A 26987-nucleotide genomic window follows, 5' to 3' on the forward strand; every position below is an offset into this window, starting at 1 on the left:
AGGTGGATGGGTGAAGAAAACTACATTGTACTTTGACAAAAGTTTTGCTTGAGATAAATTTGTTTTGCATTTCCTTTAGCTTCCTTTTTTCTTATTTATACTTAAGTAAATTCCAATCTTATGAATATCTATTGTTAAGACTAAGGTCATTATCTTGGATATTACCACTTTTACTTTGTTTTATGAATATTAACCTTTCAGGGAACCAAGTGGCTTAACCTAGATAGATTGTTACTGTAGTAAAGAACTGAAATATAAACAAATTAAATTAATGCTTTCTATAAAGTTAGTTTTGGATGCATGTCTTTTTATATTTTCACAGTTTTAAAATGTTTTCTGCAGTTTTTTTTTTTTTTTAAATTTATGTATTAATTTATTTATTTTTGGCTGTGTTGGGTCTTCGCTGCTGTGTGCAGGCTTTCTCTGGTTGCGGCGAGTGGGGGGCTACTCTTCATTGCGGTGCGCAGGCTTCTCATTGCGGTGGCTTCTCTCATTGCGGAGCCGGAGCTCTAGCCGCAGGGGCTTCAGTAGTTGGAGCACGCGGTAGTTGTGGCACACGGGCTTAGTCGCTCCGCGGCATGTGGGATCTTCCTGGACCAGGGATGGAACCCGTGTCCCCTGCATTGGCAAGCAGATTCTTAACCACTGCGCCACGAGGGAAGTCCCTCTGCAGTTTTCTTAAGATGCATTATCTATTTGGAATTATTTAATTGAAACTAGGGAAAAAAGTCCAGTATGTTTTGCAGCTGGTATTACTAAAAGCTAAATGAAAAATTGCAGAGCCAATTTAATCATGTTATGATATTTATACTTTTGTCAAAATTCTTGCATTTTAATGCTTGTTTGTGCACATTGGTTTTGAAATGAACCCAGTAATTTATGTTTGAAACTGCTTTAGTTTCACAAGTAACAAAGTAGCTAAATTTTATAGGATTACTTCTATTCTTGGTAATCTGACTATAAAGAAAATATATTCAAAATTTTAACATTTTTCTATGTTAATTTTCAGGTTGAAGGTTTAGAACAGATGTGGAAAGATGTTCACTTCAGAGAAAGGGGTTGTGGAGGAATGGTTGTCAGAGTTTAAGGTAATATTTACTGTTTTAATATAATAGTTATATTCCAAAGAAGTTGTGTCTGGGGTTTAAATTCCAGTGACTTTTTTTTTTTAATGACTAAAAAGCTAAATATCTGTGGAAGCAAAAGAATTTTCCAAAAACTCTTATTAGGGAATTATTTACACATAGTAATCTTTCCTAGGAAATTGACTCCTGTTTTCAACAAGTAGTTTAGTTTGTTTTCTCCCTTTTATGGCAGCACCACAAAGAATGGTTAAAGTCTCAAAGTTGATGTCACTGTCTCCAACCACCATGAAAGATTCACTGTTGAAATGTTTCTCCCAATTTGGGGGGCACTGGGAGTGGGCAGATAAACGATAAGGAGAAGATGGGAAGATATTTGCCCAACTTTCTATCAGTGCATCTTTCTCTGGTTGGCTAACCCAGTGCCTGTATAAGCGGTTTATAAATTTTGGTTAGTTGATGAAGAAAAATGTAACTCTGTTTTCTTGTCTCATGAACTCTTCTTTATGATAGTTAAAATAGTGTTCCTTTAACCAGTTAACTAACTTCTTTTTGTCCTCTGGGTCTTGCTGTTACACATAATTATGTGAGCTTCCTGATCATGAACCACAGGAAGGAAGGGTTTGGGCTGAAATTGTCATTTTTTGTCCAGCCAAGTTAGCCCAAGGCCTCAGACAGAAGTCAGACTTATTGGCTTGTTTCAGTGAGGGACACTATACAATAGGTACCCTGTAGGCATCTCACCAAACAAAGGAAAAAATAAAATTGTTATAGGATTTTCAGGAAAGGTGGAGTTGAGGTGAAATTTAAATGAAACAGTATTTTGATAGACTCAAAACAAAGCAGAGCTATGTGTAATGGGGTTAAAATCTGGCCTGGACTGTGAAGTGGACCCAGGGTCACGTTGTCTTGGGAACTACAAAGTTAACATCTTTGTGGAATGTTGGGTTCAGAAACCCCTTATCTGAGGCCTGCTTCTCTGTGTCTAGGTGACTTAGATCCTCCCGCCAAGAGTGGGATGTTTCATTCTTACCTATATATGTTTAAATGGCAAAGTTCTTGATATCTATGATTTTAGATTACAAGGCTCCTCACTGAGTAAGAATACAGTAGTCATTCAAAAATGGAGGTTGTTATGACACTTTTTAGCTGCAGTATGTCCTTGAGAGAAGCAATGTTTCCTGTTAGTTTTGTAGCTGGCCTTACCCGTCATTATCTCATCCTGATGAATGACAAAGGTTTTCATTTTCTCAGCTTTTATAGTCATGAATTGAATATCTTTCTGTGGATCCGCTAACTCATCATAAAGTGATGTAGTTATACATGCACTTATAAAAGGGCACTGTATATAGCATACATATTTTAATAGTTTGATTAAATCTGGTGTGTGCCTTTTTTTCCTACATATGTTGTCTTTGTGTTTTTAAGCTTTTTTCCTGCTTCAAGAGTGCTTAATATGGTTCATTACCATGATTTTTTTTTTTTTTTGGCAAGTTGATTAAAATTGTCAAGTTTAACAGTTGAATACCACTTCTAGGGCATTCTTATATTAATGATGAAGTAAAATTTGCAAAAGCAAACAGAGCCAGTTAGCCGTTCTTTACTATGGGAGTTGTGTCAAGAGGGCTCGATAAGGATGTGGGGCTTAGGGGAGGATCAACTATTAAGGCAAATAACTGAAAATCATGACTAATTCTCTTCCCTTCCCATCTTTTTGTTTATTTCCTTCCCTTCCTGGGAAGGAAACTTTTCCTTGAGAGGAGGGGAGTAAAATCCTGGGCCCCATGAAATAAAAAGTTATTTAACTTTACCCTAACCCGCCAAAATTAAATTTACCCAATTTTCAATCAATTTGACATAACAAATGATTTAAATTATTGTCAAGTATAAGGGAAGATATTTCCTATTCCTTGGTTAATTTGGTAGGCATTTCTAAAAACTATTTTGAATTGTGTTAATGTGTGTTGAATTCAGCTCTGTTTTATGTTTGATGAAGAGATTAAGGCTACCAGACAAAATCAGCAGCATAGTAAAAGTGACAGAAGATAGGAAAGTGCATGAGAACAAATCTCCCAAGTATACTTTTAAAATTGAATATCTTGTCTTTTGAAATGATTTGTGATGTTAATTGTATATTTTGGTGAAAATATTTAAGAAATAAAGTTTAGGGATCATCTATCTATCTATCTATCTATGCCTCTGCTTGGTTGTTTAATCTAATAACTGTGGTGCTAATAAGGCCAAGGTCATCATGATTAATAAAGTAAGTGGTACAGAGTACATGGGGCTGAGAAGTCAGACACCCTTTGGTCTAATCATAATTGTTCCTCTAGGTGGTTTTATGATGTTGCACAAATCACATAACTTCTTTGGGTCTCAGTATCCTCACCAGAAAAACTGAAATAGGTGGTCTGTGAAGATGATTTTAGCTCTGCACTGTTCCATGGGTACAGTCTGAACTCCCAACCTCATAACCTCACTCTACATTCTCTCAAATGCACAAAGACAATGCAGTTTGCTTTGTGCAATTTTTTTTTCTTTTTTCTTTTTTGCCTGTTGAAAAACTAGTATTTACTCTAGCTATGGGCCCTCATTAATATTCTCTTAGTATACCAACAAAGAGAATTAGACTCAGACTTCATTATTTTAAGGTTTCATGAATAGTTAGTTCAATCTCTGTCTTTTCAAATATTTATTTGTAAAATATTATCTTTCAGATTGTATTGTGTTTTTCTTAATGTTATACGTAGATTTATCTGCCAGATTTTTGATTTTCTGGTAGTCACTGAATCACAATATGTGACTCAAAATCTAGTCTTATGTGTAATGTTGTTGGTCTGAGTTGTTTTATTTATTGGTTCTCCACCCATCTGTCCATCTTCATTAATTCTCTTCCACCCAACCCATATCACTTCCGTACATTTTATAAAAGCCATCTGCCAAATGATACTTTAGTATGAAGCATCTGTCTTCTTCAAATTTTGCCAAGACTAACTTCCTACCATAATTTCCCATTATAACTTCTTTTGTCTCCAGTTCTGCCTTCTGAAAAGTGAGAAAGCTTAGCTGGTATTTAAGAAGGCCAGTACCTTTGAACTAGTACAGTGTAAGAAAATTTAAAGGTTTGCTGTCATGGTATTTAAATCCATAGGCTCTTTTAGATCTTAAGGTTTTCAAAGCACTGTTCATAAACACAGCAATTGTATTTTCTCTCCTTCTATAGACAAAAGTAACTTTTCCCACATTCACAAAATGAAATAATGACAGAACTGTGATAAAATACAATTGTCCACTACACTAATTTTTAGGAGATCCTTCCTCTCATTTAGCAGTAGTAGCCTAGGCCCAGGATATTTTCTAGAACTTGTCTTTTCAGAAAAGAGCTGTCCTTTTGCTTTTGGCGGTTTCACAAAAAATATTTTACCTCATGAGGGTTAATTGATACATAAACTGAAAATTGTAGTTCACATTTTTAATGACTCTTCCAGTTTTAGCCTAGATAGTGTATGTAATAATCTTTCTATTCACTAATCATTTTTTGAGATTTATTTTTCAATTCAGTTGGTTTAAAATTTTATGTTTAGACACGCATGTGCACGTGTGCACATACACACACATATATTAATGTGTTTTACATGTATACTTAGGTTCGTTATCATTCAGGTGATTGGAAATCTGTTGTTTATTTGACTATTATTCCCTTTTATATAAGTTCCACCAATATTAGGTTACTCTTGATCAAATAACGGAAATGGAATGTTGCCTGGAAATCTTTTGCTACATGCTTTTGAAATACTGAAGAAAGCCCTAATCTCCTCTTTGTGTAAGCAGCTGCAGTGAAACTCCCCGCTTCCCCCAACCCCCGCCCCGCCCTGGAAGAATTGTGGAAGGTTCCCAGATAGTTCACATTTACTTACCATTCTGGTAAACAAAACTATCTTAATAAATTAAAAAAAGAAGCTATTCACTTATATATCCTAAGGTGAAATGTGACCTATTTTTAAAGAATCTACTGAAGAGTAAACAGTGACAGTATTTATTTCTTATTTTGTTCATCTATATAAATGTCTTCAAAGATTTGAGTACGAGGCTTTGTGCTGAATGCTGTGGATGGAAAGATAAGATAGTTCTTGCCCTCAAGGAGTTCACAGTAGGGTAAAAATGAACCAAATGTCCTTATTATAAAAATTAATGCTGTTTAATTTTCCATGTCTATTTATGCACACACACACCTATATACACTAACCATAACCCATTTTAAATCACGAAATACTAGGATGTGGGACATGTGAGAAATAGTGTATATCTTGGAATGACTGTTAGCAATATCTTGAGATATTATATCTACTGCAGGATTAACATTGTTGATTAATTGGTTGATTGATAGAAATAATTTTCATAGGAAAAAATAATGACTTGGGAGACAGAAGTTGTTAAGGAAGGTGTATACTCTAGAAGGATAGGTTTTTATCGTTTGTTATAATGAAGTGGGTTTTTGTTTTTTGTTTTTCTTCAGATTTCCCTACTACTTTTATCCTAAACCGTCTGACTTACTACTGGAGTTTTATCTCTTCCCATTCCTCTCTGGTCGTAGTGTCCTTTCTGAAAGGGTGGCTCTGTGATTAGTTGCTGATATTTTAAATGGCATTAAGAACACTAGTTTGTTGGTAGTGTGGCTATCTTTTTCTCCAGTTCTGAGAGTAAAAAATTTCCCCCCAATTCTGTAAAGTAGAACAGTCTTACTTAACAGTCACAACATGTAACTCAGGAGTTACTTTGATAGATGATCTGTGGCTTTAAGGTTTGAAACATTAGATCCTTATATAACATGTTTATTAAGAAACAGGATAAAATACTGCTAATAAGATTGGTAACCTGTATAATGCTACAAAAAAATGTATCTCTGGCTTTACAAATGATTTGTATTCTTATTTCTAACCCCAAACTGTGATCAAAGATGAAGTGTTGATGTTAATTTATGTCCCTGTTGATGTTGAGGTTTAAATATATCTTTTATTTTATTTTTACAATTTTTTTGTTGAGATATAATTCACATAATGAAAAATTCACTATTTTAAGGTGAAAATACAGTGGTTTTTAGTGGTTTTACAATGTTGTGCCACTAACACAAGCATCTAATCCTAGGACATTTCCATCACCTCCAAAAGAAACTCCATACCTCGTTAGTCACTCCCAATTCTTCCTTCTCCCAATTCCCCGTCCCCCAATCTCTGGCAACAACTAATCTGCTTTCTGTATTTGGATTTGTCTATTCTGGACATTTCATAAAAATAAAATGTATTTTTTAAAATTTGTTTAGACACTACCAGAAACATCTTTACCAAATTATGCTACAAATTTGAAAGACAAGAGTTCTTTAGTTTCATCTCTCTATAAAGTTATCCAGGAGCCACAAAGTGAGGTAAGTACTCGAACAGTTTATTGTGCTAGTAGTATTCATTTGATTGATTTTTTAATTTGTTACTGTGAAAAATAACACATATATTAAAAAGGGTAAGAAAAGTATAGTTTAAAGAATTGTAATATATATTCTGGAGTGTTTAGCTGATTACTTTTGAGAAGTGGATAGAGGGATAAGAGGAGAATACTTTATGTGCAGAAAAATGGCAGAATAAAAAAAATTATAATAAAATGAGCTCCAGTGTACCATCACCCAGGCCAAGAAATAGAATTGTTACCATGTTCCAAAGCCACCTCTGAACATGTTCCTGCTCATCTACCTATGTATTACGTATGTAGGTATCTGTCTGTCTACCTATCTATATATCTAACTGTCTTGCTGGAGATAGCCTTGGAAAGTCTGGGTCACTGCATTCATTCATTCATTCAGCAAATATTTGTGTGCCCATTATGAGCCAGCTACAGTTCTAGGCAACAGAAAATCAAAGATGAATAATAGCACATGGTCTTTATCCCGTAAGAGGAAAGGGAGGAAATATGTAAATACATGCTTTCAAGGTAATGCCTAACTGAGTCTAGATGGATTTGCACATGTTTTCCAGGTGTGGAAAGTAAAAGGACATTCCAAGCTGTAGGGATAGTATATGGAGGCCTGAGAAAATGTGAGGAATTTGAGGAGTAGCAAGTAGTTTGGTCCTGCTGGTGTTTTTCCCAGTCCTTTCTTCTTTTCTCTGCCCGCCCCTCCACCCCACCCCGCATTTCCTTTTCTTTTTTAGATAGCAAATTTAGTTTGAAGGTGACAAAATGATCTATGCTCCAGATTCTGGTGCTTATAAATCCCACCATTCATAGTAGAAATATAATAGGTAAGGATTGGAAATAGTGAGGAAAATCAAAAGGCATGGCATTCAGATAAAAGCAAATAGGCTAATGCAGTAGTTAACAAGAGATGAAAGACTGTTAGGAACTGAAGCTGGAAAGATAGGTTTAGGTTGTAACCATGGCGGGCCTAGAGTTCCATCATAAGCAGTTTAGACTCTCCCCCCGCCCCCCCCCCCCCCCCCCCCCCCCCCCCCCGCTGATGACTTGACCAGATTATTGTTTTAGGAAGGTGGCTATGTGGAGGACAGATTGGAGAATGGAAAAAATGAAAGCAAGAAGAAGACTAGGAGGCTATGACAACAGTGTAGGAGGGCTGTTGAGAACCTGAACTAGGGCAGTGTCAGTGGAAATGGAAAGAGGTGGAGTAGAGAGGAGGAGTATGAGGTATACATTCTTTTTATACTTGAGTTTGGTAGGTGAAACAATAGGCTCTAAGACCACTAATCCTATTATCTAGGGGTAAAACAACTTACACCCTGGCGTCTAGTCCTATGTGGACCTATATGCCTTTGGGATGAAACTATCAAAACTAGAGTCTTTTGTTATTTGAGTAGGTAACCTCCTTTGGAGGGGGTCTAGAATAACCCAGCTTCTACTGATTATTCCATAAAGAAGATTATAAAGATTATGAATTTTAGGTGCTGAAAAAAAGATTAGGGATTATATTGACAAGACAAAAACTTTAACTGGAATAACTAAATAGAGCAATCATATTTTGCGTGTCCCTTCCTCCTTCCCAAAGCTTCTTAATTTGTATAGTAGCTTGTTTTCTTGAAGGGTTTTAGTTTTTGAAGTATTTGGGTAGAAGCTGTTTTACAGTTTTCCATGTTTATTTGAGAATTATTTTACCAAATGGAGCAAGTATAGCTGTGTGCTTTAGTATTTTTTTTAAACAAATTAAGTCTTATTTATCATTTACTGCTCAGTATTTTGAAAGACTTAAAAATTATGTCTCTAATGCAGTGTGTTTTAACCAGGCTGCTTTGGATAGAGGTAAATTTCTGATAGGCTACTTTGGTTCATAGCATTTCTTTCATTCAGATGACAGTGAGCTCTAATGGCTCAGAGCAGTATATCTCAAACTATTTGTGGTGAAGTACCAGTTTAAAATTTTTTTCCAATCTCTCACAGACCAATATGTGTACCTAATGTGCATGACAAGGATGCAACTCACACCACATGCGAGGTACCACATAAATTTGATAACCCCTAACTGATCCATACTCTGTTCAATAAGTCTGCCGATCACCCTCTTGGTTATTGCAGCCATATCAAGTTGCTATAAAAGTTTTAAAATATTTCCTCTCAATTTCTGTATTTATATTGTTGAGGACTGGTAATAGTTTGTAGATGGTCTTCAGTCCATGGACCACACTTTCAGAAGCACTGGTTTAGGAGGTTTTGCATGTAAGTTTGTTCTATGTTTTTAGCCTGATGAATGTGGTGAAGACAGTGTGTATTCTGTATTCTTGAAAAGACAACTCAGTCTTTAAAAATGTACTTAGAAGTGCTTCTAAAATATAGCAGTGTCTACTTTAACATCATAACCTTCCTTTTGCTCTTTAGAACATTTTGTGTCTTAAAGTGGAGATATTCCCGAAAAGTTGACGTCATTGTCTTTTGGCATTTTTGAAATTTGGAACGTTGATTCTGCTGTTATTTGAAGTCTGGGAAATTTGGTATTCGGATTTTACAAGTAGTACTTTTTCATTGTTTAGTTAGATTCATTTAATAAATATTTATTGAACACATATAGTGTGCCAGAAATCACTTAGAAATGTAGCAGTGAACAAAATAGAACAAATTCTTTATCTTACAGATTAGAACTTGTATTCTGGTAGGTGAAAGAAACATTAAACAAATACCTAAATGTATAATAAAATGTCAGTGATAAAACTGTGACGATAAATAAAGCAGAGTAGGGGAAGTATGTGTTGGGACTGAGGAGGTGATGGTTGAATTAAGGTCTGAATGAATTAGAGGAAGAAAATAAAACTGGGGCAAGAGCTTTCCAGAGAGGGAATAGTAAGTGCAAACGCCCTGAGGCAGGTGTGGTGTGTGTGGCAGGCTCAAGAAACTGTAAAGAGGAAGTTTATGGATACAATGAAATTTCCTTAATCAGTGCTTTTAATTGACTAAGATAGGCATAGGATTAGAGGCTAACAATGCTCAAGTCTGTTATGAAACCAGCTGTTTTTTTTTGAAAAAGCCACATAAAATCTTTTTGGTGTTCTAGGCATAGCAAGCCCAGAGTGAGAGGAGGTCAGTTCATTGGCTACTGGCACCTGAAGAGTAGTGCCCTTCAACTTTTCTGTATCTGTTTCCTACCTGTATTCTCAGTAATTGTTCAATGCAAAAAAGGTTTGGAAGATTCTCTTGTGAATTTACCCAAACTTAGCTCTTTTCCATCTTTTATCCCTGCTTTAGTCATTTAAAGGCATTTTTATGATACATTTTTTACCATTAAAATTCTCTCTTAAGATACAGCTTCTTACTTATGAATAGATTGTTGTAAAAGTTCATTTGTAACTCAGTTGTTTTAGAATTCAGATTGTATTTTAGAATGGAAAGAAGGTACATTATGATTAGACCATAAAAAGGCCATTTAACACATCAAAATGTACTTGAGGTGCAGTTCTCTCTTAATAGTATTATGAAACCTACCCACCAAGTATAACAATGTTTTCATGAGAAAATATTTCAAAAATTCAAGCAAGACACTAGGAATACAGCATGTTCTAATGCTCCATTGCTTGCCTCAAATATATTCAGGTTAGATAAGTCAAACATTGATTGTGTTTCTCACATTGTGTATTGTTTTATTCTTTTCCGACATTTTTCAGGTATGTTTATAAAGGAGTTAGAAAGCCTTGGCTTCAGTCTGACTTTCGTGAGCTGTGTGATTTTTTTGGTTTTAGTTGATAGCTTCTTTGTCTCAATATCCTCGTGTAGAAAGTATACATGAGGGTAATGACATTGGACCATATAATATTGTGGGAATTAAATGGGTTCATATATGTGAACGTACTTTGCAAGCTGTAAAATCCTGCACAGATACTGGTATTTACCTCTAGTGGTTTGATATGCATAATTTCATCTAATCTCATTGCAATATATAACTTCTACATCCCTTTTGAATCTGTCTTCATTTGGTTCTGCTTTCATAAACCGAAACTCCATTTAATTTTAGACTTTAAACCAGTTTAAAAGGCCTTTTGGAGTGTTTTGATTAAAATTGATTATGTGTTCATGCAGCCTATTGAATAAATTTTCAGCATAAAGTTTCACAACTTTGCAAATATTTTTTAGACTATATTAATTGATTTAATCAAAGCTTTCCCTGGTATTTAGAGATGAGCGATATTACACCACAATACAAGATTGTCGACCCTGGTCCACAAAGAAATTTTTAAAACTCCACCCTGAAAGCTAAACATTCCCCTACCAGCCTTTCTTCCACCATCCCCCTCTCCATTCTTCCAAATTCCTACCCTAAAAACTTTTCTTGCTATCTGTGAATGGGGTTACTTTGCCTCTGACCCTCCAGTTTCCTGTTGCCTTTGCCATGCCACAGTGGACACCTGTTGCACTCTGATGACCATTCTGAGAGTGGAAAAATGTTCCTTAACTGTCAGAAGATAGTTTTTCAATAGGAAAGACCAGTTTGATTTAGTCAATATTTATTAAAGTATAACTTTTTCTGTAATACTGACTTTAATTATACCCGGTTTGCTTTACATATTGAACTTTTTTGAAATCAAAACATCCACTTTAGTTCCTGTTCATTCCAATTATTGGTAGTAGAAAATCTGTTTCGTAAACTGACGTCAATCTATTGCCTAAGTTAGTGAAGTGAATGAACTCCTGTTCGCTGAAAATATAATAGTAGCCTGCTTGTTTGAAAAGTAGCCCTGACATATTCGTTAATGACTTGTGTGTGATGATTATATATGCTTTAAGATAATACTTACCTATAAGAGTCTCTTATCTTGACTTTCTGATTTTTTAAAAAAAGGTCTGTTATAAAGATACAGTCAGCTCTGTTAACTGGGTAACTGGGGGAGTGTGGTGGGGGGAAAAAAAGGCTATCAGTAAGTCCAAATCACATTTAAAATAAAATGATAGCAATGTTTAGATCATCCAGGGGCAATTAACCATGGTTACAGTAAGAAACTAGACCTAGGGGCTTTATATTATTCAGCTTCTCCCTCCACATAGTGGTCATTGCTGTCCGATGCTGCCTAGTTATAACTCAGGAAGGCAATGAGACAGTAACTCCCTAGGACTCTCCTTTCAATTTCTCCAACCCTGTAGCCATTCATTTATATTGACATGTTTTATCTGGAAGCAAGGATATTCAGGAAGAAACTTCTCACAACCTATCTATTTTAGGAATTTTAGAAGATATGGTTTTAATAACAATACTACCTTCGAGCTACAGAATGTTTTAGAGTTTATAAAGTGCTTCTGTATACACTTAGTTTGCAGTTTGGCCTTCCACTGGAGTTTATTACTAAATAGCTTAGCTGTGAATAGTTTTGTGCTTCCAAAAAATGGAAACATTTGTATATTTCAGTAATTACCAATCAGGGAAAACCTTTTATATTTCATATATCAGTGTCATTCAAATACAGTCCAGTCCTTGAATGAATATTTTGTCTTTCTTCCAGTTGCTAGAACCTGTCTGTCACCAGCTCTTTGAGTTCTATCGTAGCGGAGAGGAACAGTTGCTTCGATTTACACTGCAGTTTCTTCCAGAACTGATTTGGTGCTACCTTGCCGTCTCAGCCAGCAGAAATGTGCATAGCAGTGGATGCATTGAAGCTCTTCTCCTAGGGGTTTACAATTTGGTTTGTATTTAATGTAGTTAACAAAATGTTTTCTGACAAAAGCCAAGCATATAACCCTTTCAACAAAAATGAATACATAATGGCAACTATTTTTCATTTTAGTAAAGCTAATATTTGTTTTTAATACATCAAATGACTCATAGCTCATTCTCCCAAAAATAACTTTCTGGAGGTTGAAGGCTATATGGGCATACATACAATTATGTAAATATACATTTTTTGATTGATTGGAGACTAAAAATCAGTCCATTTAAATAATTTTATGGAGGTATCTGAAAATATCAGTGTTGAGTTTTAAATTTTTTAAACTTAAAATCCACTGTCTATAAATTGTCTGTTGTGACCTTCACAGAAAGTTTGGGAGAAAAGATCTAGTCTAATATCTACCACTAATAATTCTGTAAAATCTGGACTGTCTCCAGACTTCACACCATTGATTTAAAATATATAGTTTGCATTACTAATAGTGTTTGTATATTAAATAGTACAATATTCTAGATACATACTTAAGGTTTTTAAAGTGGAAAAAAAAATTAAGGGTCATTTCATAATGTATTTCATAACTATGTTAATTGATTTAGAAAGTAGAACTTTTTACATGAGAAAAAATCAATGATTATTACCACATTACATCTGTATTTCATCCTTAAAACTGTGTTACTTATATTTTAAGGAGAAGGTTAACTCCTAGTATTTGTGAATAATCGATTATCGTAGTTTAAGATTTTAGTTGAATTTAAAATTCCTTTCTTCTCATCTCTTTTTTTTTTTTAGACTAACAGTTTAAATTCAGCTTTTAAATTTATGTGTAAAAAATAAATATTGTAAGATATTTTCTTTCACTTTTGTAGGAAATAGTTGACAAACAGGGACATAGCAAAGTATTGAGTTTTACGATTCCATCTTTATCCAAACCATCTGTATATCATGAGGTAAGTGACATTTTTATCAAAGTAAGTTTACTGGTCCTAAGATTTGAAGTTGCTATAAATTAGGGTCTGGTTATTGAGACAAAAAATTTGATCAGTTTATTAGTGCCTTAAAAAGTATAAAACACCACACAAAGTATTGGCTATTCCCAAAGTAAAAATGGGCAATCAAAATCATAAAACTAAAACCTGACTGTAAAAGATCTATTAAAAGTATTCATTTTGAAATATTCTCCCCTTCTCCTGACAGATAAGATTAGATTTTTTATGTGTGGCAATTATGTTTTTCTGGGGTAGAATTTTTAAAATTAAACTATTTTGTATTTCTATTTGTGGTTTGTTTTTAATTATTTGTTAATCTTTGAGCAGAATACTTAGTAGGCAATCTGAATATTTCTAAGATGTATGATGTTCATGGCAGTCATTCTTACTGGTGTATATATTCTAAATACCACATCTTCAACAGAACAGTTTTTTCTTTATTCACATGTCTTTTCTTTAGCCTTCCAGCATTGGGTCCATGGCTCTGACCGAGAGCGCCCTGTCCCAGCATGGCTTGTCAAAAGTTGTGTACAGCGGACCTCACCCCCAAAGGGAGATGCTGACAGCACAGAATAGGTATGCTGTGGAGACATAACCTGCTATTGTACCGTGCTGATTTTTTAAGAAATTATTTCAGTAGATTTATAAATAATGTTTAATGAGTTGTATGTAACAATTTTTAAAATGTTGAGTCATTTTATACAAGAGAAAAACACATCTTCCCGATTTGTCACTTACACTTTGCTTCAGATGTCATCTGGAACATTGAATTTTTAAGATAATTTTCATATGACTGTTACTTTTTCCTTTCAGTTTTGTATTCTTATTGGTGTGATTATATTGTACAGGTCTGTTCTGTAACATAATATCCCTCCCCAATGCTTGCTTAATTACAGTTGACTTCTTAGAATTCTCAAGATTTGTAAATACTCTTTTGGTTTATCTTTAGGTTTGAAGTGTTGACATTCCTTTTGTTGTGTTACAATGCTGCCCTAACTTATATGCCCAGTGTTTCTCTTCAATCACTGTGTCAAATTTGTTCAAGGTAAATTAAAATTCAAATGTTTTTAGTATTGAAATATATGAATCTAGGATTGCTAGTTTGTTACATATCTAAGTTATTTTTGTTTTGTTTAATCATTTGCTTGAAACACTAAATAGGTTAATATAAAGCTCCACCTAGTCGACATACAGAAAGCTCCCTAAAAACACAATGAAGTCACAAAAAACACAGTGAAGCGGGTAAAGCTGAATAACATTTCAATAGAATATTTAATTAGAAAAGGATCATACTATATAGTTAAAAGAATGGAACTATTATGACCTTTCAGTTTTTGGCATGTGGTTGGTTTCTGTTTTGTTTGCTTTTTTATCTGTCTATCTATCTATCTATCTAGGTAGTTATTTTTATTGTGCTCTAATTTGGTACCAAGAAGTAAGTAAGAGATACTGGTTTTTAAGCGTTTCGTGTTAAAAAAAATTTAGCCAAGAGCTTGGTTAAGTAAATTATGGTAATCCTTGGGTATACTATGCAAATATTTAAGAATTCTGATTTAAAAGAGTACTTAATGATATAGTATATATGGTGTGATTCCAGCGTTGACTGAATATGACCAGAATATTAACAATAGTTATGTCTACTTGGTGGAATTATAGTTTATTTTAATTTTTTTCCTGTGTGATTTTCTGTCATTCTCTACATTTTCTATGTTGAAGATGTTACCTTTTTTTTTTTTCCTGGCCACACTGCATGGCTTGCAGGATCTTAGTTCCCCAACCAGGGACTGAACCCGCACCCTCAGCAGTGAAAGCGAGGAGTCCTAACCACTGGACCACCAGGGAAGTCCCTGTTACCTTTTTTTAAAAAAACAAAAACAAAAAAAAACAAGGCAGAGAAAATGCCTTTGGTAATTCAAGTAAATAAGGGAAAATATAGAACTAAGGAACTTATAAAATAATTTAGATTTGGGAAACTTATTTAGAAAATGTAGCTTTGGAAAGTTAGTAAGAGGGAGGGTGCATAGAGCAATACTTAGAAATCAAGTCAAAACAAAACAAACAAAAAACCTAAATTGATTCTATTGAATAAGATAGAAAACCACGCAGGACCAGAGGGAGAGGGAGGTAACAAGGCAAGGGGCTTATTCGAGAAGATAGAGAAGTGGAGAGTCATTCAGATATTTCCTGAATTGGAGCATAAGTACATTTGCTGCACCTTAGAAGATGGTACCAGTGTGCCATCTCTCTCACTTACTCTTTCTAATATGTTTCTTGTTTTAAATGTTTTAAAGGCAGAGGTGCCCAGAGTTTTTGAATTTCACAGATCTGTAAAATTTCAAAGAAGCTGAAGTGGGTATTCACATGGCGTTGCTGACTTTGTCTTTTGTCAAGTCATTGTATTATAAATATCTACCGTCAACATTATTTAATGAAAGGGGAGACTATTTTAACACCCAAAAGGGGTACAATGGAAGGGAAGGACAACAGTTTATAAGTCAAAAGTGAGATGTTTAGCATTTCTTGTTTCTCATTTCAGTATGGTCCAGTGAACATGTTGTTATGCACTAAAATGGGTGTAAGAACCAACACTTCAGAAACATTGGCTTAAGGAGTAGTTCAATGCAGGAACTTTTCACCTGTAGAACTTAAAACACACTACTTTAAAGCAATATTTTAAATGGTAGGACCCAGGAATATTCTAATATGCTTGAAGCTCTAACGTTCTAATACATACAGATGTTCTAATACAACCTCCTAAATAAGAACCACTGTTGATGTTTTCCTGAAATGACTGATGGCAAAGTTAGGAAAGAACATGTGTCGCTGGTTTCTGTCCTGTGTGACTCCAGTGCACTATCTTCAATATAATTACTTTTATGTTCTGGGTAGAAAATTGCTAACATATCAATTTTACCTAACCAGGGAATTGGATAATCCTTTAAGAACGCAAGTAAGAGCTGGTTTTGAAAACAAATAGAAACACCGATTACTTAAAAACTAGCTGTAGGATTTTGGCCGAGGAAGATTTTAGTAGAAACATATTACATTAATTCTATGCCACAAGAAAAACTCATGTATACCCACTAGCTATAAGAAAATGAGGGAGGAAAGAGATCTGTGTAATTCAAAAAACTTAAACTATTTAATAATGCTAACTCTTAAGCCGCAAAACATGATGTAATAGGAACTCCATCAAATTTATCGTTCCCATCTTTTTTAGTTTGCTTTTGTTTTTGTTTTAGATTCCCTATTACTGTATTCTCAATGGTTTAAAATCTAGTTATTTATTTCTCTTAACTCTGGATTCCCTTAATCATTTATCAAATATTCTAATTAAGGTGTACACTTTAAAGATGTATAGCAAAGAACTAGAAAGCACGAGTATCTAATCAAGCAAAGCCTAGTCCAGAGCTATGGAAGGAAAATTAGTTATAGAACTATGGTGATAAGTAAGTTATAAATGATTATGATAAAGTACAAGAGATGCCTGATGATCTTAGTCCTGGTGCAGGTTTTCCTGAAGAATAAAATAAAGTGATCACACAGTGTTATGGCTAATCAAGTTGTTTTGGCCATGTGGCAGTAGTTTCAGATTGCTGATTAGTATGGTTGTTGATGATAATTATGCCAAAATGATTGACTGGGTTATCTAGGAGGAAGGACACATAAATACAACCAGAAAAATTTCGTGGAATACCTGAGCTAGGTTCAGTGACAAATGTGTTCTGTTCTTTTTTTAACCTTCTGATTGTAATGAATCGTGGAATTAAAACAATCCTGGACACTTCCCACCCTCCACGCGTGCATACAAATCTATTCTGCTGGGCAAAAATCTGTTCAGTTAACTATAAGCTTTGCTTCAGTTAACTGTAAGCAGACTGATGGCCAGCTTGATAGCCGGCCAGCTTGATAGCCTGTATTTTCCTCCTACATCTGTGCATGGACCACTTGAAGAGAGATCTGAAAGGAGGCAAGAGCTAGACTGAGTTTTAGTTAACAAGTTTTTATTTTCTGCTAGTACTAAATATTACGTATGGCCCTTCTAAAAGCAACATACCCACCAATACTACAAATAAGTTTTATTAGTATATTCCTAAGTCCTCTAAATTTGGGAAAATATTTTTTCTTTTTTTTACTGTTGAGCATCTCTTTTAATACAATTGTGTTTAAGAAATGGCTTATCTTGCCTTTTGATGTAGAATATAAATATTAAAGATGAAACTGTACTAAGCTGTAAATTAAATTTTCCCCCATTGTCTAAGGGACTGTCCTGATTTTGTTCACTTGGTGAGTCACCTCGCTGACTGACTTGAATATGTACTGCTAGGGATTCTTGATCAGTGTATTTGTCCCTGTGAATCTGTAATGAAACCCTGACCCACTCCTGATTCCTAAATCAGCCTTCCTGACCACTGAACAGATTTCTTCTTGTTTTCTGTCTATTAGGGACAGCTTTGTGCAAATAAACCATCTTGTGGATTAATTTTCCTGACTGATAGAATGATAGAGAGAGAGAGAGAGAGAACAAGCTCTTAGCACAGTGTATGCCACTTTGTTATCATTTAATAAATGACAGCTAGTACCCCAATGATGAACACACATGTTCACTATAGATACACAGCCGCTCTTTCTTTTTTACCACCTGTTTGCAGTTGCCAGCCGTTCTAGAGCATATCTTATACTAGGAAATTCCTTGTTGAAAGAACTACAGTTGACTTTTCATTGCTTATTATTTACTTTGTACACCTTTCCACCGTTGTAAATCTTCTCCATCCTTCCTTTACAATCCATCTGAAATAATCTCTTCTCCAGCAACTCGAGCACTATATTTGTATATGGTATTCTCTTGAGGAAAGTGATAGAAGATGCAGCCTTTATTAGCCTCCTAATTTCAAAGAGCAGAAGCATGAGAACAGAAAAGTGCTCATTACTGTATAGGAATTTCTTCCATTTTCTCTTTTCTCCCTTATTCCCCCACTTTTTCTGCTCTCCTGGCCTTCTCACCTCCCCTCTCCTCACTATTCAAAAAGCAGAGCAGAAAAGGAAGAGGTTTTGAAATTGGTTAGTTTTATTTCATAGTCTATGTATTTTATCCAGATGGATAGGAAATAGAACTGGACCAAATTTTAGATATTTCTCAAGTTAAAAGATAGAAAAATCATTGTTTCCCTTTTTTTCTAGCTAGTTTCTACTCACTGGTCTGATGATCTAATGATAGTAGTTAATCTATTTTCTTTTCTACTTTAAGTTCTAAATAAATACTCTCTTCAGTCAGCCCCACTGGAATTGGGCTTTCTAATCATTTTGTGGTTTGTAATTCAGTATATTGAGAACAATCTCACAGGTTTTCTCTCAGTCTAAGAAAGAGTATCTCTCAACAGAGAATGAGAATCATGGCAGTAGTTTCCCTCACTTACAAATTGATGCTTAGAACTTCTTCCAGAAACGTACTGACAAATATGCCTTCTAAAAGGAATTTTATTTTATCATGGTTTGTGAATTTGAGAGATATCTATACGTGACCGCAGAGTAAGTTTAATACAGCAGAGGAGGTTAGGCCACTCAGCTCCTCTTTCATAAGGTCGAGTCCTTATGTTTTGGATTTGTAAAGGGAAGTCAGGCAACTTCAGGATACCCTCTGATGAACAGAGGAGTCAGGCATTCATGTGACATGTAGCTTTGTTGATTGTTTTTGCTTTGTTCTGCATTTTATGTAAATTCAGTGAAGGATCTATGTGAAAAGAATATCTTTGAAGAGAGCATTCAGAGTACTGATGAGTAAATCAGAATTCTTAATTATTAAAAGCAAGGACTGGAGAGGGCTTCCCTGGTGGCGCAGTGGTTAAGAATCTGCCTGCCAATGCAGGGGACACAGGTTCGATCCCTGGACCGGGAAGATCCCACATGCCACGGAGCAACTAAGCCTGTGTGCCACAACTACTGAGCCTGTGCTCTAGAGCCCGTGAGCCATAACTGCTGAGCCCATGTGCCGCAACTGCTGAAGCCCGTGCGCCTAGAGCCCGTGCTCCACAACAAGAGAAGCCACCGCAATGAGAAGCCCATGCACCGCAACGAAGAGTAGCCCCCACTCACCGCAACTAGAGAAAGCCGCGCACAGCAACGAAGAACCAAAGCAGCCAAAAATTAATTAATTAAAAAAAAACAAAAAGGACTGGAGAAAAGAGGGTAAAGAGTTGCCATTATGAGTTATGCTGCAGCTGGCTAGCACTAGATTATCTTGGGTCTCAGCTCAATGTTACCTCCTTGGAGGGATCTTCCATTATCATCTTTTCTATAGTAGCACCTTCTCACCCCAGTTTATTTCCTTTTAGCACTTATAACACTGTTATTACCTTGTTTGTTCACTTGGTATAGCCTGTCAACTGCTGGAATATCATGAGGTCAGGAACTTTGGTGTTTTTTTCAGTTCTGTCTCCTTAGAGTTCAAGAGAAATGCCTGGCATACAGTAAAAACTTAATAACTATTTGTTCAATGAATGAATGATAGATGATCTCTTCCACTTCAGATTTGTGATCCATTAAGTACAATTATGATTAAAGGAAATAATTAAGTTTTTATTTTTTAAAAATCTTTCATTGATAAATGCAAAATTCCTGAAGTCACTTGCTACAGTTTGGGTAAAGTTTTAGTAGTTATTAAAAACTAACTGCTAAAAAACAAACAAACAAAACGCCCTAACTGCTATGATCTGAATGTTCGTGTTCCTTCCCCCAATCCCCAGATTCTTATGTTGAAATCTTAATGCCCAATGTGATGGTATTAGGAAGTGGGTCCTTTGAGAATGGGATTAGTGTTCTTAGCCAAGAGACACCACAGATCTCCCTCTCCCCTTCTGCCATGTGAAGATATAACAAGAACTCTCCAACCTTGAAGAGGGCCCTCGCCCGACCATGCTGATACCCTGATCTTGTGATTCCAGTGTCTAGAACTATGAGAAATAAATTTCTGTTGTTTATAAACTACTCAGTCTGTTGTATTTTGTTATAACAGCCCAGACGGACTAAGACACTAACCCTTTGCACTTCTGAATAAAGAAGTAAATACAGCCTCTAACAGATAACTCCTTATTTCCTTATAGGTAGCTAGTAGAGAAAACAAGAGAACCTGGAATCCTGTTTCTTTTGTGAATTGAGAGAACTATCTCTCTAGTTCTCACCTAAAGTAAATTTAAAAGTTGATTGACCATCCTAGAGCTATGGCAATGTTGTTTTTTAAAAATTGTGTAATAACAGCAATAACTTATTTTTCTGACCATATTCTCTTTCTTAAACCCTATACTTCTTTCCTGATTTCTAAACCTGTGTATCTAATTCAGTAAACATCTTCATCAAGATGTCCCATAGATACCTTGTAAGAGTTAGAACTCTTTCTGTTGCAACTGACTGATACCTACGTAAAACTACCTAATATCAAAGGGAAAGTTTTTGGCTGTTAGTACTTGGGAAGAGCAGGGATGGAACTGGCTTCAGGGTCAACTAGATGCAGAGGCTCAACTGTTATCAGGCTATTCTCTCCTCTCTCTCTCTTACCTCATTTTCATCTGTTGGCATTGTACTTTTTTTTTTTATTGAAGATAGGCTTCTTCTATGTGGTAAGAGCAGTGACCACAGGCAGCTAAAAGCTTACATTGTCTACTTTTAGTGAACGCAGGAAAAAGAACATCTCTCCCAGGTTCACTATAAAAACAATCCAGCAAAAGTTTTGATTGTGCCGTCCGAAGCTTATACAAACCCCTATAGGGCCAAGTTGCGTAGTAGTATTATTGGAAGAGTACTATATCAGGTTAAATATTGGTTTGGCTGTTTTAACAGAAATAACGGTAACTTAAATAAAGTGGCTATTTATTTTTCTTTCACATAAAAGTCCAAGCTGATAGATGGTCTGAGGGCAGATTGGCTCTGTTTCTAAAGTGTTCAGGCTCCTTCTTTCTTGGGATTCTACCATCCCCTATGGTGTTACTCTTGTCTGTATGGTGATGGATCACTACTATTACATCTGCCTTCTGTCTTGAAAGCAGGGAGAAAGAGAGAGTGGAAGGCAAGCAGCTGCCTTTTAAGGGTACAGCCTAGAAGTCGTACGACTTCAGTTAACAGACCACTCTGTCCAGAACTAGTCACATGGTCACACTTAGATGCAAGGAAGCCTAGGAAATATGGTCTCTAGCAGGTGGCCATAGTTCTAGTTAAAATTGGTTGGGGAGTGTGGAGGGGAGTGTGCCTTTATATATGTTATTAAAAGGAAGAAGGGAAAAATAGATCTTAGAATAGCGATCTCTTGTCACAGGCAGTTTTATTGTCAGCCTCACCATAATCACATGGTTATACTTAATTTTATAGGGGGAGACTAGTTCCTAAAGGTAAGAGGGATAGAGGTACTATTAATGGAAGACATTGGGGTGGGAGAGAGGACATGACAGACAAAACTGACACCTATATTGTATACCTAAAAATAAACATATCTGAAACTTAGCACCTTCCAAAACAGTATGTGTTACTTGTCCTAATTGATTTAGTGGCACTACCAGCCAGCCAGCTATCCAAACCCCCCAATAAATGTGGGGATAATTATACATTCCTCTTAGTCTTTCCTTTTCACTCCCTGATGATAGTATGATACTTTTTTTTTTTTTTTTTTTGGCTGCATTGGGTCTTCATTGCTGCATGCGGGCTTTCTCTAGTTGCGGCTAGCGGGGGGCTACTCTTTGTTGCGGTGCGTGGGCTTCTCATTGCAGAGCACGGGCTCCAGGCGCGCGGGCTTCAGTAGTTGTGGCACGCGGGCTCAGTAGTTGTGGTTCACGTGCTCTAGAGCGCAGGCTCAGTAGTTGTGGCGCATGGGCTTAGTTGCTCCGTGGCACGTGGGATCTTCCTGGACCAGGGATCGAACCCATGTCCCCTGCACTGGCAGCCGGATTCTTAACCACTGCGCCACCAGGGAAGTCCCCTCTTATGATATTTTAACATTAAAATTTTCAGTCTATCTGAAATTTATTAAGATATACTGTATGAAGTTTGAGTCTAATTTTAGAATACTTTTTTGGAGCCTGCAGTTTGTGTCAAGAACTTTATCGGGAATGGAGGATCATACCACTGATCTACTCATGATGAATAGTGCTGAGTTTCATGTTTTATGGTTTTATGATAACCAAAAATCATTAATAATTTGGTCAATAATAATGACTGATCAAAATTAGTGAACCAACTCTGAGAATCTGGTTCACTTACTATATATTAACATACCCCCAGCTTTCTACATTTTTTCCCAGTCTAACTTACTCAGTAAAATGTTACAGACAAGTGTTCTGTTTTGAAAGATTCTTTGTTTCATTGCTGTTTGGTTTGTTATGAGAGCATACCTTGTACGTTGTTGGCTTATAAATGTTAAGAAATAAATTACCTTAATTTTTGCTAGTTTTACGAATATATTTATTTTGGTCTTTCTAGAATCTGTGTTTGTGGATATCCTCGACAACATGTAAGAAAATACAAAGGTATAAGTAGCAGGGTACCGGTTTCTTCAGGATTCATGGTGCAAATGTTAACAGGAATTTATTTTGCCTTGTAAGTTTATTTCATATACAAAGTTAACCTTTGATCTCTTTGGAAAATTATAGTCTGTTATTTTATTGTTACTATATTATAATCTCAATAAACAATCAGCATATTTTTGTGAAAAAATATGAATCAATATCTTGATAACAGTTTTATTATTTAAAACATATCTTTTAATATTCCAAAGAATTTTTAACCAACTAAAACACTTCATCATCTTTCTTTAATTCAGGGACAGAATGAAAATTAGTGACACCTAAATACACTTACAGTTTCTTTCTTCATTACTCCATTTTTTTTTTTTTTGCTGTAATTTCCAAGTAGCATTTTTCCCTTAATGAATATCTCTTTTCCATTTCCAGAAATTTTAATTCTTGAGAAACATCTTAGAGCCTCTTTCATCAAAGTTTATTATGAATTTGCTATTCATTTCTAATATTGATGCTCAGTCTTACTTGATACTTGAGATATTAGTATTTTTCTTTGCACCCTATCTTTTACTACTTTGTACTTCTCTTACTATACGTATCTTACTATACTTTATATTATATTCACTTGATACCTTAATTTTCCCCAGTAGATTATAAGCTTCTTAACTGAAGGCAGAATTTATGATCTTTGGGCCAAATCTGGCATGCTCCCTGGTTTTTAAAAAGTTTTATTGAAAAGCAGTGTTATCTGTTTGTTTATGTATTGTCTGTGGCTGCTTTTGTGCTACAGTGACAGAGTTGACTAGTTGCAGTGGAGACTGTATGGCCCACGAGCCAAAATATTTATTATCTGGCTCTTTAAGAAAAAGTTTCTTGACCCCTGTGTTAGACCATTAGTATTGTCCCACAGCTCTTAGATGCTCTGATCTATTTTATTTTCTCTCCTTTTTGCTTTGTGTCTCTGATTAAGTTCTGTTGATCTATCTTCATGTTCATTGATTCTTTCCTTGACTATGCTGAGTCTACTAATGAGCCCACTGAGGGGGTTCTTCACCTCTGTTACTGTGTTTATTTTTAGCCTTTTCATTTGGCTTTTCTTATAGTTCCTGTCTCTCTGCTAAACTACCCATCTGTTCATACATGTTGTCCCTCTTTTCCACTAGAGCATTTAATATATTAATCTCAGTTATTTTAATTTCCTGGAGAAGTACAACATCTGAGTCATCTCTGAATTTGGTTCGGTTGTTTTTTGTCTCTTGATAGTGGGTTGTTTTCTTCTTGCTTTTTGTGTGCTTTGTAATATTTGATTGATCATTATTTTGTTCATGGGTAGGACAGTAAAGATTGAGATAAATATTATTTATGCCTGGAAATGGATATGCCTCTTTTCTAGGATGCCAGTAGAGTTAGTGTAGGCAGGAGTGAGCTGGGACTGGATTCGTTGTTGCTGTGATTACCTATACTGCACCACCTACTTCAAATTCCTTTTATGTTACCTGGTACTTATTGCTGGAGGGTTTTTCCTCAATACTCTTGCTCCATCCTCAGCTTTTAGCTTTCCCGGTGTGTCTGTACCTCAGAGAGGGTCTCTCTCCGTGTTCTTGCCCCTCCTCCAGCAGTAGAGTGCTTCTGCATGTGTCTAGATGTGTACTAGCCTGGCTGGGGGTGGGAGGGAGGAGAAGTGTTGTTTTCTGTTGTCCTGGTCTGGCCTCAGTTCTGAGCAGGCCCTATGTCCCTGCTTATCTGGGTGGGAGTTCCTCTGTGGTCCTGCCCCTCCTCCAGTGGTAAGAGACCTCTGGCCTTCCTTCTTCTCAGCATAGGATGATTTCCTGATCCTCCCCTACATGTAGAGCCTTTTTTTCTTTTTCTCTCCCTCACAGCGAGAGTGAGTTGGTCTTCACCTCTGCCCTTGGGGTGAAAGGGTTTGCTGCTCTTTCCCCAAAGGCTTTAAACTTTTGTTCCACTGAAAGTGTCTGGCTGGATCTTGGTGCCTTTCCTGCTCTGGTGGCCACTCTCCTCCTTCAGGCCTGCACTACCAAGAGCAGCTTTCTCTGGTCCCCCGCCTTGCGCTTAGTTTTTCTTATGAGTGCCTAAAGGTGGTTTGTGGAGAAGAGCTTATGAGTGGGTGTGACGTCCCCTTGTATCTGCTTCCGGAGTTTTTGTACTCTTGTACTGGCCCACACCTGGCTTTTAGAAATTTGTTGAAAAGTTTAGCTGAATTCTTTTTACCCACCTGCACTGTGGTCTCACTCTCTTCAGGGGCACCTGGCTGCCATTGGGTTTCAGGCTACTTGGTTGCCCTGTGACCTTAGCTCCTTGTTGGATTCATGAGAAGTTATGATTTTGTAGATTACCTGGCTTGATCTTGGATATTTTTAGGGTGAGAGCAATGCTGCTTCCATTTTTTAGGCCTCACTTGCACGCTTGATGTAATTCACACTTCTTTATTTTGTTGTCAGATGAGCAAGCCATTATTTCTCTGTCCATTCCATCATTTAGCCAATTTTTAGGAAGAGTTTGGCCATATCTTTGAAAATTAATATACACATGTACTTTTTTCCCACTGTCTCTGTGATATTTGCAGCATATATCACGTACACTTCTAAATGACTATGTGAATGCAAAGAAGTAACTACTTAGGATGCTGCAAGCCACAGTAGTTGTAGATTTTCATTAAAAACCATGGGAGTTACAGAGTAGTTTGACCATAAAGTGTTCTGAACATTATTCTAAGGTATATAATTTATTATGCTCTGACTTGTTTTGAAAGCATAAAGTGCTTTGAGATTGCCTAGCTTTTTGGCTGTCTGTTCTATAAATAGACATGTTCTTTAGAGAAGAAATGTACATCTGTACAATTTTCTTTGCTATTAATAGGCTTTCAGATACAGTTGAAAGGAATTCAAAGATTTAGAAATATATATTTAATGAGGGTGGAATGCTAAGCAATGTGCTAATATGATCTATTATTTTCCTTATTAAAGATAAACAATTTCTCATTATATCTTGTTCAGTTATATAGAATTAATTTAAAATAATTGTACTTCATTTAATTTTATAGTTATAATGGAGAATGGGATCTAGCTCAGAAAGCATTGGATGATATTATATACAGAGCCCAGCTAGAATTATATCCAGAGCCATTGCTGGTAGGTGTCTCACTTATTTATGTAAATTTTGTAATTTAAAATTTCTCAATTTAGAACTATAAATTGGGAAGTAGCCATTTGTAGTGCATTAATACATTATTAATACTCAGTGATTCATGTTCCTGTTATAGTAGAAAAATTGTTACTCGAAAAAAGCATATATAATTTGAAAATTTCATTAGGCTAACGTCTTAGCCTGATATGAATAGTCATTTTCACTTCTAAGAATATTCTCATTAACATGCTCAAGCTGCATTTATTAATTAGCATTAGGCATTTGGAAATATAATTTAGTATTTTAGAATTTTAAATTTCATCACATATATTTTTAACCATGTTTCCTTCTGCATTCTTACTCCTCATTTTAGAGGATCTTATGAAAGATCTTGAAGAAATTATTCTTTTTAAAAATCTGTTAAAATTTAGCATCTTGGGATAAACAACAAGGTCCTAATGTCTTGCACAGGGAACTATACTCAATATCCTGGGATAAACCATAATGGAAGAGACTATAAATAAAGAATGTGTCTGTCTGTGGATAACTGAGCGAGTTTGCTGCACAGCAGAGGTTGGCACAACATTGTCAATCAGCTCTACTTCAATAAACAAAATTGAAAAAATAATTTAGCATCTTGTTTTATCTAAGGGTATAATAATACATCTGTTTAATGCCAATCTTGAACTGTATTTTTCCTTCTTAGGTTGCCAATGCAATACAGGCTTCGTTACCTCATGGTGCCATGAAATCTAGTAAGGAGGGTACAAGGTGTATTCAAGTTGAAATCACACCAACTTCTTCCAGAATATCGAGAAATGCAGTAACCAGCATGTCAATTAGAGGTCATAGGTGGAAAAGACACGGTAAGAAATAAAACACTCCTCAAATTAGAGGATTGTTATTGCTGTCCCCTTCTTCTCTGTACTTAAGGTGCTATAACTTCTAAATTTAGTAAATATCATAGTGGCATGGAATAAAGAGCTGTTGGATCACCTTTAACATTTCATTTGTTATCCATGAATGGCAGGCAATAAGAATACAGAGCCCCTTGTGTTACATATATGGATGAAAATTTATTTAAACATTGTATTGGCTTTTAAATTTTATTTCAACACAGTAGGAGAGTAGGAAATG

The 26987-nt window shown here is 35.7% G+C and overlaps 1 protein-coding gene across 3 annotated transcripts in view; it reads left to right on the plus strand.

Annotated features, from left to right (window-relative positions):
* HYCC1 (hyccin PI4KA lipid kinase complex subunit 1) overlaps window positions 1-26987 on the plus strand; it is a 92080-nt gene that overhangs the window by 44856 nt on the left and 20237 nt on the right. For 2 of the 3 annotated variants that reach the window (XM_068550501.1, XM_068550504.1), the window contains exons 2-10: window positions 1010-1088; window positions 6403-6504; window positions 12056-12235; window positions 13087-13167; window positions 13667-13782; window positions 14156-14251; window positions 22669-22785; window positions 25768-25855; window positions 26557-26716. In XM_068550501.1, coding sequence (XP_068406602.1) covers window positions 1038-1088; window positions 6403-6504; window positions 12056-12235; window positions 13087-13167; window positions 13667-13782; window positions 14156-14251; window positions 22669-22785; window positions 25768-25855; window positions 26557-26716 — 991 coding nt within the window. In that variant the 5' untranslated portion in view covers window positions 1010-1037. The remainder of the gene's footprint in view (window positions 1-1009; window positions 1089-6402; window positions 6505-12055; window positions 12236-13086; window positions 13168-13666; window positions 13783-14155; window positions 14252-22668; window positions 22786-25767; window positions 25856-26556; window positions 26717-26987) is intronic. The other variant, XM_068550503.1, reaches the window with a different exon arrangement.

The sequence above is a fragment of the Eschrichtius robustus genome, chromosome 8, assembly GCF_028021215.1.
Source record: "Eschrichtius robustus isolate mEscRob2 chromosome 8, mEscRob2.pri, whole genome shotgun sequence".
NCBI classification, from domain to species: Eukaryota; Metazoa; Chordata; class Mammalia; order Artiodactyla; family Eschrichtiidae; genus Eschrichtius; species Eschrichtius robustus.